Below are 19,529 nucleotides of genomic sequence, written 5' to 3' on the forward strand. Positions count from 1 at the left end.
AAGAAACCGACAAGCCGAGTCCGCCAAGCCAAGGCCAAAAATATGAAACAAAGGCTGTAACTATCAAGCTGGCCATTAATTTTGACCTCGCTCTTGGGAGGAGGAAGTTGAGAAAGGGTTCAACTTACTCGGTACAGACCGGAGAGGCGTTGAGCAAGACCACGCCAGCCAGACGGCTTCGATTCAGATTCGCCGAGAGACGAGCGCCCGTTAACGGATTATTTGCGCCGAAGCAAAGACTCCTACCCAGTACACAGTGCCAGCATCATGGAAGAGGTCAAGGAAACGCAAGCGCTATACACGGTACAATCTCTCGATCACAATACCGAGTAAACATTTCCCATTATTTTCCACGGCTATTTGACCAGCTTCAGTGGCCCCACGTGGCCTGCTTGACAGCGCAACGCGGAAGCAGCGGGCTCGCATATGCACAGCCTAGTCCTTCAGACCCGGCCTTTCCAGAGTCCGGCATATCAAGAAATTCCGCTTTTTTTTTTCCCCATGAAACTTCTAGAGATAAGTGACTTCGAGTGGATTGAGTCCCGTTACACCCCAGCTGTCAAATGTGGGTGGCTCCTCGGTGACAAAATAGGCAACCATGGCATCTTCGGCTGACCGTAGCGCGGCGAGGCGTCACATTGAGGAGATAAGAGCGAGTCTGAATGTCGACAATCCAGACCGTCGGACTGATGAACTAGAAAATCTACTCAACATGTACAGTTGCCCTCGACAAATGGCTCGTCGCTGTGAGAGGGGGGTGATACTGAACGCAGCCCAGTGTAGCAACACAGCTCTACCGAGAGTCAACCCATTTTCTCCTCGAAATCCTACAAAACGCTGATGACAACAACTATGAACACCCCACACCGACCCTGAAGCTCACTTGCACAGAAGAGAGCTTTCGCATTGACTCTAATGAAGTGGGCTTCACCGACAAAGATGTCAAGGCAGTCTGTAGCGCTGGAGCAAGCAACAAAGCCGGTTCGTCCGATACGACCGGTGAGAAAGGACTGGGGTTCAAGGCTGTATTCAAAGTGGCAGACACCGTGTGGATTGCTTCACGCGCGTATTCCTTCAAATTCGACAAGAAGAAAAAGCTTGGGATGATTGCACCAGAGTGGGCAGACGAATTTCCCGTCAGCCTGCTTGACGGGTATTCGACCATATACCTCCACCTCTGGCAATGCAACAGGGCCGAAATCGAGAAAGTGATGGAGTTTGACCCGGCCCTTTTGCCCTTTCTGAGGAAAGTAGAGAGGATAGAGCTACACAGAAAGGTCGAGCACGCCAGAACTCTCGCGCGGCGACAAGAAAGAATTAGCGACACGCTTTATGATCTCATCATAGAAGAGGACGATCAAGAGATGCTGCGTTACAAGATCATCGAGTATGAGATTCCTAGCATGCCACTTGAGACCAAGCGACCCGGGCTCTCTGAATGTTCAGTGTCTTTGGGCTTCCCAGTCTCAGGGTTTGAAGTGGCAAAATCACAGCCGGTATATGCCTTTCTACCCATCCGAGAGTACGGATTCACTGTGAGCATTCCAACACGATTGATCTCGAAGGGCTGTTTGAATGCTAACCGCATACAGTTTGCAATCCAAGCAAACTTTGTCCTCATCGCCAATCGCGAGGATATCGACGCGTCGTCCGCCTGGAATATCAAAATCCGTGACTTTGTCTCAGGCGCATTTATAAATGCCGTGAACTATTTCAACACGACATCCTTCCGTTACACCTGGCCAAGATTTCTCCCGGTCGAAACTCGAGATTTCTTCCAACCTGTGGCAGGAGAAATCCAGGAAAAGCTCAAAGAAAAGGAGTCCTTTGAAGGTGAGGATGGTGAGATGCACGAACCGCCGAGTCTTGTATATGTCGGGGAGTATTACAGGCTCGACGACACCCCGCTTGTTCTAACCGACTTCACAAAACCAAGGTACCTGTCGCGCCGTTATAAAGATCTTCGGTCTGAGACACTAGAGCACCTTGGCATCAAAGAATTGGAGTATGGCGACTTTCTGACCGACTTGGAAATATTCATGGAAAAAGAGGAAAAGAAATTCCGGAACCAATCGCCCCAGTGGTTTTCCAGGCTGGCCCATGTCCTGTGGCTTTATGATTACAAGGCTCCGAACCGATTGGCCACCCTCAAGATAATACCGCTAAGTAATGGCGAGTGGACGTCACGCGTTGAAAGCAAAGACAAGCTCTTTTACCTTCCAACGAACGATACAACACTTGTTCCGAAGGGCACAGAGGTGCTTTTCGTTGGCCCAAAAGCTGAGAACGATTCCGAGCGAAGCAGGCTGTTCACATCTCTAGGTGCCAAACCCTTTTCTCTAACTGAAATATCCTCTTTCGTTGTGCGTTTGCACACCATGTCTTCTGTTATGATTCAACAGAGTGACTTGGTGGATCACCTGGTCTTTCTATTTTCGGCTGGATGGAGCAACCTTGATGATGTAGATCTCTGGGTCGCAACAGGGTCTGGGTATCGTCGTGCGTCAGAGGTCTATCTTCGTCCCTTCGCGCCGAATGGTCGGAAGTTTGCCTTCCCAGTTCTACATCAGGATTACTGGCTTGCTACAGCGGGGCGTGAACTCCAATGGACGCACTGGTTGAAAGATCAGCTACGAATCTGCGAGTTCCCGCGTCTAGTCCGGATGATGGGCGACGGATTTGAACTGTCAGAGGATATGAAACGCATCATTGAAGGCCTACCCTCCGGGCAGTTCCTACAGCTCTTAAGGGATCATTGGCAAACGTATTCGGAATGGCTCGGATCAGACGAAGACTTGAATTACACGCAGGACTGGATACTGTCCAAGAAGGCTCTACGCCAGTGTTTAATGTCCACCGAAGTGGATTGTATCAACGGGAGTCGTTATTCTCTCAAGGACACAATTTTTCCCGCGGGAGACCTGAGTGGAGTGGAAGGCAGTGATGCGCTTCCATTGCTGGATATTCCAAACTCTTCAAACCCTTCTTGGTCATTCCTGGAACAGCTTGGCGTTACGATGAAATGTGATGTAAATCACTATCTCCAATGCCTGAGGACGATAAAACAGAAGGGACAGCCAGAGAGGTATTTGCAGCTGTACGGCAAAATCCAGGAGACCATCGACACAGATCTTCCCTCCACCAAGTGAGTGGCTTAGCCAACTCTGGTCCTCAAAACTGTTGCTGGCTGGCTGACTGACTGACTGGCTGACTCGCAGAGAAGCTTTTATGCAAGACAGTCTCATCTATATCCCCCCTCGCAATGGGCGTCCCTATCATTGGGCAGCCGTCAAGGATTGCGTATGGAAGGGTCAGGACTCTTTGAGGAGGATTCACAGTCTTGACTATATTTACCCAGGTTATGCGAGGCTCTTCTCTCAGGTTCTGGACATCAAAAATGCAGGCTTGGACACTTTCGTCGCCGAAGCAAGACGCATTACTTCCGACGACCAGCCTGATTATATATTCCGACTTCTTCAAATGATCAACACGCTCCTGGTGCTTGATGACTCGGCAGAAGCACTAGATTCGGTTCGATCTCTTCGGGGCTGTGCCATCTTCCCTGTGAAGCAGAAGGGATCCGAGAAACTAACCTTTCTATCACTGATGGATGAATGGTTCGTGGCAGATAACCAACGTCTCACCCGCAAACTGAGCGGCAAAATCCCCTTACTTGCGTTGCCAGGACGAGGAATACAGAGGCTAGAGAAACTAGTTCGGACCCTTGAAATCGATCAGCATTTTCTCTCTCGCAATGCGCGGCGAAAGGTCGAAATCACGGGAAACCCTTGGTTCTGTAAAGATCATACAGACACCCTGAGCGCAAAAGCGAGGTTCATTGCTTGGTAAGTTGGCGTCATCTTCAATATCTATTTCCAGCCCCTTTTTGCCACGTCGTTGTGATGTTTGCGGATGTCTTCACAGCATTGCCTGCAAGCCGAATTGAAAAATACGTGATACATCTGACCCAAAATGCACACCGCATCCAATGTAGCCAAAGAGGCTCAACAACAACGAAATCGTCGCCATATCGAACGTCGCTGCGCAGGTAGAGGAGAGAGTACCTCTATTTCCAAGGTAAACGGGATGCTGATTACCAACGAAGGCCACGTCGGTTCTATCAGCGAAGGGCTTTGAGTGTGCCATTTATTTTGCTATTCAGGTCGCTGGTGGAAGACAACATGGAATTGTCGATTGTTGACTCTTTTCAGGCCGACCTTTACTAACAATCCCAATCAGTTTGATCCCAGATCGTCAAAGGTGGTTATGGAAAAGGGTGAGGGAGATGAAGGTCTATGGCGTGGATGAAATAGCAACAGAATTGATTGTGACAGTGTCCGGAAGCGATTTAACCATTGAATCTAGTCAGAGTCGTGCAGTGATAACCGTCAACAAGGATGATTCTCTGCGCGTATACCTAACAAACCGAGATATAGAGGAGCCTTTTTTCAGTCCAGAGCTCTTTGAACAGTTGTCAGAACAGCTGTTAATATTCCTTGGGATACCGGAAGCTGAAAAGATGCGACTGTGGGTCATTCTGGTGTACAGCGACCCAAGGAAAATCAAAGACTACTTGGATGGACACGATGTCCACCTTGTAGATATTCAAGAACTGGAAAGCTATGGTTCGTCAGAGATTCAGAGATATGGCATTGTACTGCTAAGTGCAGATAGATCAGGATACACCGGGAGCATCACTTCCCACACATCGTCTCTTTCCGCGAACACCTGAGCGGTCCAAGGAAGTCACTTCAGCATTCGAGGGTATCGCGGACAGGACGAAGGCAAGTCGAAAGCCCATGACATCCGGGAAGCGCCACAGCACATCTCCGGCCCAAGACCGTTCGAAGTCAACTTCAACATCCAGTCCATCCAAGTCAAGTCCTTATGGAGGAAATGTCTCAACGCCAGCTGAGTTGGCGCAGAAGGAAATCACTGGTCCTCAAAAGGAAACTGCGAAGCTGCAAGGGAGTCTATCGAGAATTGGTAACAAAGACATAGATGATTCTCAAGTCAGGCCAATGCCGGATGACACTGAAAAGGAGTTCTACATTGCCTCCGCAAAGGAGGATTTTTCTGCTGTCCGTCCACTAGTTGAAGCTTCTCCAAAGCTGGACTATTTGTTACCACTAAACGAAATTGCGCAAGGCATCTCGAGCATGAAAAAGCAGGAACGGCGAGAAGAGACTGTCGAATACACCGCTGGACAAGAACTTCGAAGCCACACTGAAACCCTGTTCTGGCCACAGGATCCTGTATCCCTTGCTCCAGCACATCTTCTCGAGCAAGTGTCACCAGAATCAATTGTTCGAGCAGCTTCGGTTGCAGTAAGAGCCAAAGGAAGAAAACAGGGATCAGATAAACTTCTGGTGTTGAATCGGGTTCTGGAGAGAAGCAAGGGGCTTCGATTGACTGGACTGAACGACATCATATATCTACCTACTCCAGAGGAACTTCCCCAGGTCGACTCCGGAACGGGAAATCTTCGCGGCGTACGAAGTCTCCCTGCACGGCTACAGATTACGAAGAATGGAGAACGTGTCCTTTACATTGCGCTTGAACCTGGCAATAGTATTGACCCTGAGCCGATGTTGTTGGGAGAAGTAAAGGTATGGATTCTGCAAGCGCATATTTTTGGTGATCTATACGTACACTGTGTGCTGACTCGGTCATTTTATAGATCTCTCGACTGCTCGAAGACGTTCTGGGTGATGCATATCAGCCAGATCGGCATTGGACGAGCACCATGCGAAGGCAGTTGAACCATACTCCTTTCGAAAATTCTATCGAAGAGACCACAACCTTCACAGTCGATGGTGACACAAGGCCATTGACGGAACTACTTATTCGAAGTTCATACAAGGCCGCTGAAGCGTGGAGGGACCACCGGCCGGTTTATCACATCGAGGTTCAAACCAGTGCTGGAGGCCTTCACTCGAAGTTTACCATGAGCTCGGCCAAGGTTGACCTAGTAGGTTTCCCGGATCCATGTGCATGGGTTGCACCGCTGAAACAGCACTGTTCACACATGTATGCTAATTCAGAGCCACCAAACAGGCCCGAAAACACAAAATATCAAAATTACCTCCAGATGATGTCTTTGTTCTAATCAGAATTCACGACATTAATGTGATTCCCGGCATTTCATTTTTCGTCGACCCATGGAGACTGTACAGCGCTGGTCGCATTGATTTTCATGTGACAAGTTCATACACGGCCAACATCGAGAGAGCCCGGCCCCATATATTGTTTACAGGACAAGCAGGAGGGGCGGATAGGGACATTCTATTGACTCTTCAGGCAAGTGGCTATACTCAACCCACAGAAAATCCCTTGTACAGGTGGAAGCCCCTCAAGCATGAAAGGTTTATACGGCTCCTTCGGCTCTCCGCAGGACATGGAAATCAGGAACTCAGCGGAACGCTTCAACACGTATCATTGGACGACAGTCCGAAATACTTGGCCATATCGTACGCATGGGGCAGCAAGCTGCAACAGTTCACGTTGAAAACTAAGGAAGGGGGTATCCCGTTGACCTTATCTTTGTACCTTGGTCTTCGGCAGATCCGAAGAACCGACCGATCGATTGATATCTGGGCAGATGCGATAAGCATCAATCAGAACGATAACGATGAGAAAGAACGTCAGGTGCGTCTGATGCAGGATATCTTCAGATCGGCGGTTCATGTGTATGCATGGTTGGGACAGGGAGATTCCGAGAGCAGTCTAGCCATGGAAGCCTTACGCAAGATCTCCGCGAGCTTTGACGCAGAGGAGGAGGGCTCTCAGTCACTGGGGTCAGATGAGATTCCGCCGGTGGAAGACTCGTCGTGGGTGGCAATCAGCAAACTCTTTAGAAGAAAATGGTTTCGCCGGGTGTGGATTGTTCAAGAGGTCATTCTTGCCTCCCAATTGACTCTGGTCTGCGGCGACGACCGGATTCCGTGGAGGCAGTTCTATGAGGCCGCCAAATACTGTGATGACCAAGCTTCCGACTCGCAACTTTCGGTCGTCTTTCCCAAAAATGGCCATCAAACCGCCATCGTAAGTCTGGGAGAATTCAAGACCTCGTACGAGGAGGGAGGCCCCGAGGCCCGACAAGACTTGCACACCCTTCTCCGGGTGTTCAAGCTGACTGAATCGACTAGTAGACGCGATAAGCTCTTCGCGCTGCTGAGTCTGGCCAAAGATGGAACCACCAAGGGCTTCAGTCCGGACTACAAGTCTCGTTTCAAAGATGTCGTCTTGCAGTACGCCAAAGTATTCGTGGAGGAGCAAGGTCGGGGCATAGACCTTTTGTACCAAGCGAGGCTTTCAGCCACTCCTGGAAAATCCAGTCTCCCGTCGTGGATCCCGAGCTGGGCGTCGCCAACAGCATATCCAGAGACGATGTCAAACTGGACCGGCGCCGGTCACTTTCGCGCGGGGACAGACAAGACTGCTGAAATGCAGATATCCGAAGACATCTTATCTGTTCGAGGTCAAGTTGTCGACTCGGTCGCCAAGATTGGAAAGTGGACGAGCACGACCGATATGAGACGTTACCTTGGCGAAATATTTGCTTTCATCGATGATCTGCGCGTCGACACGGCCGAAGAGCGTCAAAATCTCAAGTGGAAAGTGCCGATTGGAGCCGCGACCAAGCCCACCAAGGGCGACTGGGGCGACGACGCCGGGCGCGCATCCTTTCGAGCCATGGCCGACTATCTGGAGTTTGAAGAAGGCCAAGACGACAGCTGGAAACGGGAGCAGCGCAAGATCCGCGTCAACGCCACCAACCCGCTCCCGTTGCGCCAGCTCGAGATCCTGCTGCAACAGCTGTGGCCGTATTTGAATACCGCCATGGATTTTGCCGAGATCCTCTCGCCCGCCGTGGCCTGCACCACTCGGGGGCAGCGAGTGGGCATTGTTCCCCGGACCGCTCACGAGGAAGACGTCGTTGCCGTCTTCCACGGCTGTGCGGTGCCCTTTCTGCTTCGCAAGCGCGACGACGGCCACAATCGCCACTACCAGGTGGTTGGCGAGTGCTACGTCCATGGCATCATGCACGGCGAAGCACTCTCTGCGCATTCGCCAGAGGAGCATGTCATGTTGGTCTAAGCGATATTGTTAAGGCAGCTCTCAAATCGCGAGCCATGACTGACGGACGCTACCGAGGAATGCTACTTCCCTAGCCATAGGACATGAGCCATCGAAAAGCCGAGGGCATAGCGATACCACTGTCCGAGCGAAGGGGTACCGACAACTGTGCAAATAGAGAGGCGGTGACGGAGGTGACAGGGATACGTATTCGACGTGCAGTTAACGAGTGTTCCTTGTTTCCATACCTGCATTGTTCGGCCTAGTATGTGTACGCGAGGATAGTGCCATAGTGCCCTTATACTTCCTTCGATAGTAGGGAGCCTTGCTCCCTTGAATACCCAAAGTCAGCTTTCAGATAGTTTGTGTCTCGCTCTCCCCACGTATGCAGCGGTTCAGGACAAGAATGCCTCACTCAATGCCTCGTATCTGGAGCCTTGACCCCCGGAAATCCGGCGGCGACGTACTTTTCCAAACCTACCACCATGGTCGGGACAGTACATCAGTACATGTCGGTCTCAGCACGAGTCTTCACTCACTCGAGTTCCGCCATCCTCTCTTCTTGCGGACCGAGAAATCTCGAAGAAAACCCGGCCGCTGGAAAGGGAAGCAAGCTTTGAGTTTAATTAGGGCTTCTCTCGAACCATTTGCCAATGTTTTATCCAACCTGTTCCGCGCCACTGTAGACGTCGCATTGAATGCAATGGCAATCAATCTGCGGCGAGAACAGAATAATCCCTGTATATCCACAGTGTCGCAGGACTTTTCTTGACATTTGACATGTCGCCGTGCTGTTCTTCTCGACGGAAGGGTGAGACAAATAGGGTATGCATGCAATGCACTTTCTACCCGCAGAACCGTTGGCGGCTTTGGAGCAAACCGTGTATGCCAGGTATATCTTGTTTTCGTGGTTAGAGAACTCCACTTCGTCCAATTTGATCCTCTGTTGAGGGCGCTGGAGAATAATTGACTTCTCCCGGAGGGTTTCAACGGTCTGTGGTGTCACGCACGACCGAAGCTCTTCCTGAATCACAAATCGGCTGATCGTAGCTGCCATGCAACTTGTCCAGGCCCTTTCATTCCGCAATACGGTGTGGAGCATTTGCAATGCTTGTCGGCGAATGTGCGAGTCGCGGCACTTGGTTGCTACCAAGAACAGAGGTGGAATCAAGCCCAAAGTTGGTGTAAAGGTAGTTTGTCCCATTATCATTGGTGGCGTGCACCTCAAGGATGTCATGAGCTGCGCCGTTTGTTCGACGATGAAGCAGAAGTCGCGATGGAAAAGGTCATATATCCATTCATCGTTTCGTCCCAGCGTGTAGAACATGATGCGGGCAACCCGGTGGTGGACCTGGAGAAGTCTATATTCCACCGGAAGGTCGCTCCTACAATGAAGATGTTGCAATTTGTGGCCGACTGTGTCCATTGTGGACGAGATCTTATCCATCTCGGCCACGGTGGCGACGATGTAAGGGCAGGTTGAGCGGAAAACCGCTTTTAGGAGTGACGCAACGCCATAAAGGGCATCCATATAAGTTGTGATAGAATTGACTCTGTCTAGCCCGTTGGCAAGCTGATAGTTTGACATCAGCCCAGAAGCCAGGGTTGGAAAATTGTCCGAAGAACTACATGCATCGACGAGTAATTCATCAACCATCGGTTCGAACAGTTGCTGGAACCCGTCCTTGGTTGTGTTTGAAACTGGCACGGTGGCTATACTTTTCTCTTTCAGAAGACGGTATGCTGACATGATTTGAAGTACAGGAGACGTCTCCTTCTCCATCCACTTGTCGAGTTCGGCGAAGACGAGACAGCATGCGATAGATATCTCTGGCGATAGAGATCCGGGGGCCGCCCACCTCAATTGATGCATTGCTGATGCTGAGTGCTTGGCAGCAGCTTGTGGTATACAAAGCAGCTCGCGCCTTTGAGAAGATGATTTTACATGTAAAGGCCGTAAGAGCGCGCCGAGGGCGATCAGGCAATGTCTGATAACGGCATTACTCTCGGCGAGCTGCGGGACGAGCCTGGCCCAGAAAGGCTGAGAAGTTGCTTGGGACAGTGCCACGACTTTCGACCCAGTTGTGAGGAAATACTCGTAGTTGGCCCTGTCCTCGTCGTATTGGAAGCTGTGCTTGGGCCTGAACTCAAAAATGCGGGCTTTTCGCGGTTGATATCCAGGACAGACGACTCCCGATTTCTGGCATCTTACACAGGCTGGCTTTTCTGACCCACACTTGACGCGCCTCTGTTTGCACTTTATGCAGCCGTTGAAGTCTTTGTGATGCCAGCGCTTCTTTCTACCAGGTCGGGATACTGCTGGCATTGTTCTGGAGCAATGCTTCCAGCGCACGGCGTGTGACCAAGTTGGAATTTCTTCGGCTTTGCGTGGAACCCGAATGGATGAACAAAGCTCAGCACGTTGAGAGCTCTCAATAGCTGTCTATCAATCCATATAAAGGGCATCATACTTTCGTCAGTCCAGGTTTGGAGGTAAATAGTGGCGACTGGTGGCACGCCTGACGAGGCTGAACCCTGTTACGTCACACGCAAGGCTGTGAGACTTGGACGGTGGATTTGTGCCTCAAAAGTGACAAACATGTGATTGTGTGCACGATTCATGCACTGACCACGACAGCGCCGCGCACGTTTGTTTCTGTCTGGCGCTGGCTTCCAGATGATTTCTGAACCTAGTCAATGACCAAAATGAGTGGCGCGACGAGAGATTTCAAGCTGGGTGCTGTCCTGCAAGGCCATAAAAGTGATGTACGCATCTCGAGCCGTTTCACCACCACGTACATTAACATGATAGCATAGGTTCGGGCCGTCCTACTCCCTGATCCCTCTTTTGCAGTAACAGCATCTCGCGATGGCTCAACGAGAGTCTGGAAGCGAACATCCACTTCCCCACCGACCTACGACGATACCGAATCATCCCACGGCGCACAGTTCAAGACCTGTCTTGCTTATATCCCTCCTTCGAAAGAGTACGAGGACGGTCTGATTCTTTCGTCAGGCCAAGATGCGCTCATTGAAGCTCGGCAGCCATCGTCAACAGCCGACATGAACGCAGATGCTTTTATGGTAGGACACAGCAATCAGGTGTGCTCGATAGATGTGTGCGCGATAGCGAATTACTTTGTGAGTGGCAGTTGGGATGCTACTGCAAAAGTCTGGGAGATTGGCAGATGGGAAGTCGCTTATGACCTGACGGGTCACACAGCCACGGTTTGGGCGGTGCTCGCTTTTAGCAGAGACACAATCGTCACCGGCTGTGCTGACCGTGCAATCCGAGTCTTCGACGTACGGGGCAAGATGGTAAATTCTTGGGATGGTCAGGACATTGTTCGCGCTCTGGCAAAGCTGCCCAAAGGTCACTACACTGGTGCTGAAATTGCTGCCGCGACAAATGATGGCATCATCCGTCTCTGGACCTTGAAGGGCGAGCTCATTGCCTCTTTGATTGGCCATGACTCTTTTATATACTCCCTGGCCGTCCTTCCTTCAGGCCAAATTGCCAGCGCTGGAGAAGATCGATCCGTCCGCATCTGGGAGGGGCAGAACTGCATTCAGGTTATTACGTTACCTGCAATTTCCATCTGGACTGTGTCTTCCTGTTCAAATGGCGATATCATCGTCGGTTCAAGCGACCACGTGGCACGCATATTCACCCGCAGCCAGGAGAGGGTGGCCAATGCGGAGACTCTTGCTGCTTTCGAGGAGTCTCTTCAAGCATCTAGCATTCCCCAACAGACAGTCGGGCAAATCAACATGACAGATCTCCCTGGTCCTGATTTCCTCCAACGAAAATCTGGCACCAAAGAAGGTCAGAATCAGATCATCAAAGAAGATGATGGCAGTGCCTGTCTGTATCAATGGTCCATGTCCCAGCAGCAGTGGCTCAAAATCGGTCAGGTTGTGGATTCTGCTGCCTCGAGTGGGAAGACGGCATACAATGGTAAAGAATACGACTATGTGTTTGACATTGACATTGAGGATGGGAAACCTTCACTGAAGCTGCCATACAATGTCACCCAGAACCCTTACGAGGCAGCCACGAAGTTCCTTCAAGACCATGAACTTCCCTTGTCCTACCTCGAAGAGACGGCAAACTTTATCATCAAAAACACCCAGGGTGCTACCCTTGGACAATCAGCGCCCGCAGGAGCTGATCCCTGGGGTACGGAGAAACGATACAGACCTGGCGATGCCCCGTCCTCCTCATATCAGCCGCCACCAGCTGCGCCTGTCAAGCGAACCCTGCCTCAAAAGGAGTACCTTCCTGTCGTTATTGGGAAGCCCTCTGCGGCTATGGCGCAAATCAACAAGAAAAACACCGAATATGCGGGCCACGAAATGAGTCTTCAACCCGAAGAAGTCCAAGCACTAACAGATGTCGCTCAACAGCTAGCGAAATACAACTTCTCAAGCCCTCCATCACTACCTGGCTCTCCCTCCCTCAGATCCTCCATTCCCGCCCTAATGAAGATAGCCACGCAATGGCAACCGCCTGCAAACCGCCTTGCGGGTCTAGATCTTCTCCGCTTCATTGCCGCCGCAGCGAAGGACTTTCCGGCCGAAGAGGTTGATGGTGTCGATGCGGTTGCGGGGATTCTTGGAAGTGGCATCTTCGATGACTCCTTCGTCCGCGCGAACAACAAACTAGCCATGGTTGCCATGCGGTTCTTTTGCAATCTTCTGTATGGTTCACCTGGCGGAAGGGAAATTGTGAAGGAAAACGTTGACAACATCATTGAGAGCCTCAAACCACTTACTCAATTCGCCTCTTCCGATGTTTCAGTGGCCATAGCGCTCACGACTCTATATCTTAATATTGCTGTTCTAACCACCTCTTCCACTGCTCCCAGCGACGCCGACAAGAACGCAAATTACGCCCTCGACCTGTTAGGAGAGCTTTCCAAACTCCTTCTTTCTTTCCCTGCAGTGAATCACTCTTCGTCCTCCAGTAATCCTGCTTCGCAATCCACGGAACCGGCATATCGCTCTCTCGTGGCATTAGGGACCATTCTAGTCGGATTTTCGCGCGCGGAGTTGAAGTCTGCTGCGAAGGAGGTCTTTGATGTTCCTGTGGTGTTGAGGAAGCTGAAGGAGGGGAGGTATCTAGAAGAGCCCAGATTCAAGGCAGTCGTCGGAGAGATTGAGAGCGCCTTGAGATAGATGTGCGGCGATCCGATAGAGGCGCATACTGGAATGATGGTATAGCATGGTGCTTGGGCCAAAAAAGGTGCAATCCAAGAGCGAAGAGTAGATGGAGCCTCTTGGAGCCAACGACAGTCACGATGTGATAAAATCAGATCATACATGAATCGAACGTCCTATCTCCTGCGCTGATGTCTTGATGCTGACCATCGCCACATCCGTACGCAGGTCCCTTCAAGGCTCAAAAGGCGCTCAACGCCCATGTAACATCTCGAAAATGTGTTCTCCGCCGGGTCCTGACTTAGCTCTGTCTCGCAGGCCATTGCGGTCTCGGGAAGTGCCACGTACACATACAACAGACTTGAACAGACATACTGTAATGCAATACGAAACCTGGGCGACCAGCCTTGATAACTCTTCTGGGTAACCTACCTCGGCATCCAGATTTCGCTACTGGTGAATCCTCAAAGGGAATGCAAAGTAGATAGAAGATAGTATGTAGCTCAGGTTGAGCAAGGGTCCCGGCAAGCTGGACGCAGAGGAACGATGCAGACGCCGTGCCAGGAACATCGCTGGCGGGGTTTGTTCTTCCCCAATGTCCTGGCTTTGTCCCATCCAGCCGCTTACCGTTCCCAGCAGGTCCCGACAGGGTGTTGCTTGATCTCCGGTTTCAGGGCGAGACAGTATTCGAGACGAGGGGAAGTGTCTTCTCGTGTCGAGGCCTCATTCTTTGTTCGACTGAGTCTGCCAAGATCGTCGAAACGAGTCTTGTGTCTTGGTCGATCTGATATGATAAGGCTGGACCCGGTTGGTCTCGTATTTGATCTTATTATTATCCCTCGTTGAGAATATTTCCCACCACTTCATCACCTGACGACGCTGTCTTATTGTGCAACCCATGACACCGAAAATAAATCAAACCACCCCTTACGAGCGACAATATTAGGGTGGGCGTTGACGCAGAAAACCGTGAGAGCCCCAAACACTCAGAGTCAGAATCTTTGGTTTCATCCCAGCAGTTCTTGAGAGGACCCAAATCGGGATGGAGATGTGGAGAACAATCACGCACGCCTCGCTGAGCAGGCGGCGAACCGACCTCTCAGAGAGGTCATTCACGCGCACCGACTCGGTCGTCGAGCGCGAGGACAAAGCCCTCGCCGAACTCCGAGAACTCTGCCGCAAGAACAACGTGTCGTGGCCGAAAAGCGAACTGGTGGCTGGGGATAGCGGCCCAGACGACGACAACGACGATTCCAATCTCTTGTAAGTTGGACAAAATCTCCCCGTATCGTGTGAGTTTGGCGATACGGCGTATGGGATCGACACTTGGATCTCTAACAGAATGGACGCAAGGCGATATCTGCGAGCGCGGAAATATGATGTTCCCGCTGCATTCAAACAATATGCGGCTTCGGCAAAGTGGCGGCGCGAGATCCAGTTGGAGAAGACTTACGACGATGTCGATATTGCTCAATTCGAGACCATCAGGAGACTGGTAAGTTTAGTGATGACAGCCCACCAGGCTTTCCATTTTTTTGCCTACCTGACTCGGCGGCTTCCCAACCGAGTCAATGCTAACTAGTGACTATTCTAGCAACCCCAATGGACAGGCCGACGAGATGGCACGGGCGTGCCCATCATGGTCTACGTCGTGTCCCAGGTGAAGCCCGAGGACATCCTCGCACTGCACAAGATGGATCCGGCATTATCGAGCGTCTTCCTCGCTGCCGAGTATGTCACTCAATTTGTGCAGCCATTGTGCGGGAAGCTCCACCACCGGCGCACTACCAGATCCATGTAAGCTGTTGTCTGGCATTGTCCGAGATCCATGAAGGGGTGCTCGTCCAACCCGTCTATTGACGTGCAGCTACTGACAGTCTTGGGCCTGGACAGCAATATCATCGACCTATCGCACGTCGGCATACCGACGTTTTGGCGACTGCGGAGGCTGCTCAACGCCGCGAGTACCATGGCGACAGCACACTATCCTGAGACGGTGAAGAAAATATATGTGAGTAAGCCCCGCTCCTATCCCAGAAGCGGGACCCATAATATGTTTCCCGAAGGGGGTCCAAGTCTTGTGCCATTTTTGCTTAACACGTCGTCCTTACCGTGGTGACAGGTGGTCGGGGCGCCCGCGTTCTTCCCGCAGATATGGAAATTCATCACAATGTGGTTCGAGAAGGAGACGACGAGAAAAATCGCCGTGCTCGGCCACCATGAGAGCGCCGAGATCCTGTGCCGCGAACTGGGCGCCGACAACCTGCCCAAACGCTTCGGCGGCGATCTCGACTGGGAGTTTGGAGGGTTTCCGAACCTCAGTCCAGACGCCGAGACCTTCAGCAGCAGGTTGTTCGAAAAGTGGGTAGAAGGGCCCTTGCGGCTCTTAGACGGTCCCGAGGGCAAGTCGAGGATCGTCGCTGTGGGGTCTCAAGGTGGCGAGTTGAGGAGAGAGGAGTTATAAAACCCAAGGGGATTCAGGGTGCCGACAAGAACACGCAGTGGGCGTTATTTCCTTTATACGAGCGCGGTGTCGAATTCAACATTTTGGCCAGGTCAGGCCTCGACTGAGGGAGTTGCATGCAAGCCGCTCACAGGATACTTATCGTATCCCCCCCCCCACACAGTGAATGGCAAGGAACAGCACAGACGGGAACCGGGCGATCGCGTAGGAATGAAGTGAAAGCGACTTCAATAATATTAATGTTAATGGAAAGAGCCTCCGAGACCATGTGCTCATGACCATGTGTTCGTGCTTTGATTTCAGCAGTTGTCGAGCAAGCGATGATTCCCAACGACCATGAGGCCTCTACCAACATTGAAAGCTTTGCGAGCCAATCAAAGAGAAGACGTGGTCCCACCAGGGGGGCAGAAGGCTCGTAAAGGGAGAACTCGTGCCATACTGTAATCGGTATGTATTTCGAATAGGGTAGCAGTTTGGACTAGAAATCCAAGTGTTGCTTGTATATCGGATCGAGGTGGCGATCGTTTGGTCTCTGGTACACTTTCTCCCGTCCGCGGAGCGGAGCTCCCTCTTTCACAAGGCAAAAAATTGTGACAGGGTTGATATACTGTACAGAGCGGTTCTTTCACCGTGAGGTCCGTCTGCCACCGTTGAACCCGAATAGATGTCGTATCCCTCTCACGCGGCTACATCCTTTCGAGCTCTGATGCTCACTCAATCATAACGCCAATAGTTATGCTCCTGCCTGTGGTACGCAAATCGGACGCCTGTGCCCTATCCTTATGCCGAATCATTGTACAACAACAACACCGTTAAGCTGTTCACCCTTGATACGGTGCTGTCAAGTTTCTTGCTTCCCGGGTTTGGTATCTGACGGTGATTGTGCTTCTGGTTTGTACGGTTGTGTGGGAAATCTCTTGACCTTGGAGGGTTTCTCTTCGAGCATGCCAATCTGTGTGCGTAAAGGACGAGATATTAGTCTAGGATCTTTGCCAGTCGGGAAACATTTTGCGCATATAGAAACGAAACAATGTGCGGTATGGGTAGAGCGTCTGTTCCAAGCTCCTTCCCCCAACACACTCTTGCTTCTGTTGTTCTTTCTCTCCTTCAAGCTAGCTCAAATCGTCCTATTCCATCCACAATGGCCGTGCTTCCCAAGCAAAATCGACGAGGACGGAACATGACTCACCAATCTCAGCAACTTGCCCACAGGCTCTGTCGGCTGCGCCCCAAGCCCAAGCCAATACCTCGTCCTCACCGTATCTAATTGTATATCCTTCATTTTCTTCGGGACGTATTTCTCTCCACTCTCCAGAAGCTCTGGTGTATCCGGAATTGCCAGCGGTGCTTGCGGAATCGGGTTGTACGTCCCCAGTACCTCCATGGGTTTTTTGTCGCGCCCAGATTTTGCCTGCGCGAGGACGATGTTGTAAATTGGTTTTCGTTTCGTGCCGAACCGGGCTAGACGGATTCGGAGGACCATAGTTGCCGGTTTGGGTTTTCTGATACTCTGATGGGATGAAAATAGAGTATACAGGAGGATATGGAGAGGATGTTACAGCTGCGGCGCGCGGACGCTGTGGTGGATGTGCGCTGGTGGGGACTTGGGAGGTTCAGCTTCATCGAAGAAATTCAATCGGAGAACTGCTTGGGAGAATGGGCAGCCAAGCGCAGCTGGACGCAGTTCAGCCTCGTAGCCTCGTGCGGAGTCTGCACGAACTTTTGATTGGCGGAATAAGACTGTGACGCCGAACTATGACGATATGCTCGATGTTGTATGATTCTCACCCCATTGAACAACCCACTTCGTCCAAATGTTATTTATCAGAAATGTTATTCTTGCAGGTCTCGTCTTCTGATACATACGTCCTATGCTCCGAGCCTGGTTTCCCAGAAGGGTACTTCGACCGATTTTTACTGCAAAGAGATTCTCCAAGATGGCGCTCAAAGTACGTTTCAATTCACCAGCGTCATATCGCTTTTTACTACTGGAAAATTCAATATGCTGCTGTAAGTTGCTGGACTGGAGATCACTGACCGACGGCTATGTATAGACTCTAGCGCCACAAAAAGCGGCAGATCTGGACAAGGAGCTCATGAGCGAGGAAGGAGGGTTCAGCATTGATCAATTGATGGAACTGGCTGGGTTGAGCGTCTCACAGGCAGGTAAGCAACAAGAGCAGACAACCTGCTGTTGGAATCTACAAGGCTATCGGAGGACGCGAAACTGAGATTCGTGTTGGTCTTTGGTTGTCAAAGTGTACAAAGTCCACCCACCCTCCAAAGGAAAGAATATCCTCATTGCCTGTGGACCTGGGAACAACGGTACGTCTTTGCTCTCTCGACCTTCTCTATTCCCTATTCTGTGTCCTGGAAAATCCCCAGTAGTAATTTGTTCCTGAACGTGTCTTGCAGGAGGGGACGGTCTCGTCTGCGCCCGCCACTTGCACCACTACGGCTACAACCCAGAAATCTACTACCCGAAGCCGACCAACGCACCCATCTTCACGGGCCTCCAAAGGCAACTCCGCCACTTGCACATCCCGTTCCTGACCACGATTGAGGAGTATCAGTCCTCGCTGGGAAAGGCCGATCTGATCATCGATTCCCTGTTCGGGTTCTCGTTCAAACCCCCCGTTCGCGCACCCTTCGACACTGTGCTCAAGGCCATGATCGAGTCCAAGAAACCCGTCTTGAGCGTCGACATACCTTCGTCGTGGGACGTGGCCGCCGGCCCGCCGGAAGAAGGCCAGCTCGGACACGACTTCATGCCCGACTACCTGATCAGTCTCACGGCCGCGAAACCATGCGTCAAGTTCTTCAAGGGCAAGAAGCATTTCATGGGCGGCCGCTTCTTGAGCAAGGATGTCGCTGCCAAATACGGCCTCGATGTCCCGAACTACCAAGGTATCGATCAGGTCGCCGAAGTGGACGTGGGTACGCCGGTGGAGAAGCTGTAATTTTGAGTCGAGTAGGAAGTTGGCCCCAAATGGAATGGTCAAGGCCAAGCTATCTAGGAAGAACAAGTGGAGAGAACGGCGCTGAAAGCGCAGGCGTTTACAAAATGTGAGCTACGACGAGATAGTAGACCCGAGAAACGGAAGGGTTGCACCAGGACTGCGACGAGCATTGGCCACAAGAAAAGAAATCAATGAAACAGAAGACAAGTTAATAGCTTCGGAAACGCGAAGTAAGTGAAAGGGGGTTTTTTTAGAGGAAGAAAAGGGCAAGATACCCAATGGTATTGAAACAACACAAGAAATGTAACTATCTACAAGAAAAAGGCGAGGAGACAAGGGACCCGTATCGCTCATTCTAACGCCGTGATTACAGGCCTGCGCCGCCGTCATGGGCCCTAAGGATATCCCAGGGAAATAAAAGGAACAAGCCTTGTGCAATGCGAGGCAGGCCGTTTGTATGTAAGTCGTGACTCGATCCAATTCGTCTCTCATAAAGGCGCTTTTCGCTCAGGAGCACAGCGCTTCATCCATTCCTTCCGCCACGTCTCTGAAGTCTTCGCCCCAAATGGCGCGAATCCACCACGCGTGCTGCCACAACAATGTCTCCTCTTCACGCTGGCTATCGTATTTCGACACATAATACAGCTCTTAACCCTCCTTCCGATGCAGCATGCAATCATTGTCGCTAGGTTCTTCTTCATCCTCGGGAGGTGTGGACCTGCATAACCTCCGTGTCCTTCTGTTGTCCGATCGGACTCTAGTATCAACGAGCATTGTACCACTCCATCTCCCTTGTCGCTGGTATGGCTCTCTTTACTCTCGTCTTTCACAGGTGAAGCAACAGCATCCTCAGGCTGTCGCACCTC

At 51.3% G+C, this 19,529-nt stretch overlaps 6 protein-coding genes across 6 annotated transcripts; 4 read left to right on the top strand and 2 right to left on the bottom strand.

Annotated features, from left to right (window-relative positions):
* Window positions 1–598: 598 nt before the first annotated feature.
* On the top strand, window positions 599–8,100 carry A1O5_10684 (uncharacterized protein; the record flags this gene model as incomplete). The annotated part of the gene is made up of 8 exons (XM_007751260.1): window positions 599–714; window positions 779–1,535; window positions 1,593–3,145; window positions 3,219–3,845; window positions 4,240–4,625; window positions 4,675–5,609; window positions 5,681–5,971; window positions 6,058–8,100. The coding sequence occupies 8 exons, from the start codon at window positions 599–601 to the stop codon at window positions 8,098–8,100; spliced, it is 6,708 nt and encodes a 2,235-aa protein (XP_007749450.1).
* Window positions 8,101–8,737: 637 nt separating this feature from the next.
* A1O5_10685 (uncharacterized protein) lies at window positions 8,738–10,405 on the bottom strand (the record flags this gene model as incomplete). Its single annotated transcript, XM_007751261.1, has 1 exon — window positions 8,738–10,405. One exon carries the CDS (start codon window positions 10,403–10,405, stop codon window positions 8,738–8,740), a length of 1,668 nt encoding a protein of 555 aa, XP_007749451.1.
* Window positions 10,406–10,785: 380 nt separating this feature from the next.
* A1O5_10686 (uncharacterized protein) lies at window positions 10,786–13,257 on the top strand (the record flags this gene model as incomplete). Its single annotated transcript, XM_007751262.1, has 2 exons — window positions 10,786–10,845; window positions 10,897–13,257. 2 exons carry the CDS (start codon window positions 10,786–10,788, stop codon window positions 13,255–13,257), a joined length of 2,421 nt encoding a protein of 806 aa, XP_007749452.1.
* Window positions 13,258–14,287: 1,030 nt separating this feature from the next.
* A1O5_10687 (uncharacterized protein) lies at window positions 14,288–15,703 on the top strand (the record flags this gene model as incomplete). Its single annotated transcript, XM_007751263.1, has 5 exons — window positions 14,288–14,502; window positions 14,593–14,734; window positions 14,834–15,036; window positions 15,133–15,250; window positions 15,362–15,703. The coding sequence occupies 5 exons, from the start codon at window positions 14,288–14,290 to the stop codon at window positions 15,701–15,703; spliced, it is 1,020 nt and encodes a 339-aa protein (XP_007749453.1).
* A 1,117-nt stretch (window positions 15,704–16,820) lies between these two features.
* Window positions 16,821–17,186, bottom strand: A1O5_10688 (30S ribosomal protein S16; the record flags this gene model as incomplete). Its single annotated transcript, XM_007751264.1, has 1 exon — window positions 16,821–17,186. One exon carries the CDS (start codon window positions 17,184–17,186, stop codon window positions 16,821–16,823), a length of 366 nt encoding a protein of 121 aa, XP_007749454.1.
* A 454-nt stretch (window positions 17,187–17,640) lies between these two features.
* Window positions 17,641–18,663, top strand: A1O5_10689 (YjeF; the record flags this gene model as incomplete). The annotated part of the gene is made up of 4 exons (XM_007751265.1): window positions 17,641–17,652; window positions 17,758–17,869; window positions 17,963–18,028; window positions 18,119–18,663. The coding sequence occupies 4 exons, from the start codon at window positions 17,641–17,643 to the stop codon at window positions 18,661–18,663; spliced, it is 735 nt and encodes a 244-aa protein (XP_007749455.1).
* Between the last annotated feature and the right edge of the window lie 866 nt (window positions 18,664–19,529).

This window comes from Cladophialophora psammophila (assembly GCF_000585535.1).
Source record: "Cladophialophora psammophila CBS 110553 chromosome Unknown aczJe-supercont1.21, whole genome shotgun sequence".
NCBI lineage: Eukaryota > Fungi > Ascomycota > Eurotiomycetes > Chaetothyriales > Herpotrichiellaceae > Cladophialophora > Cladophialophora psammophila.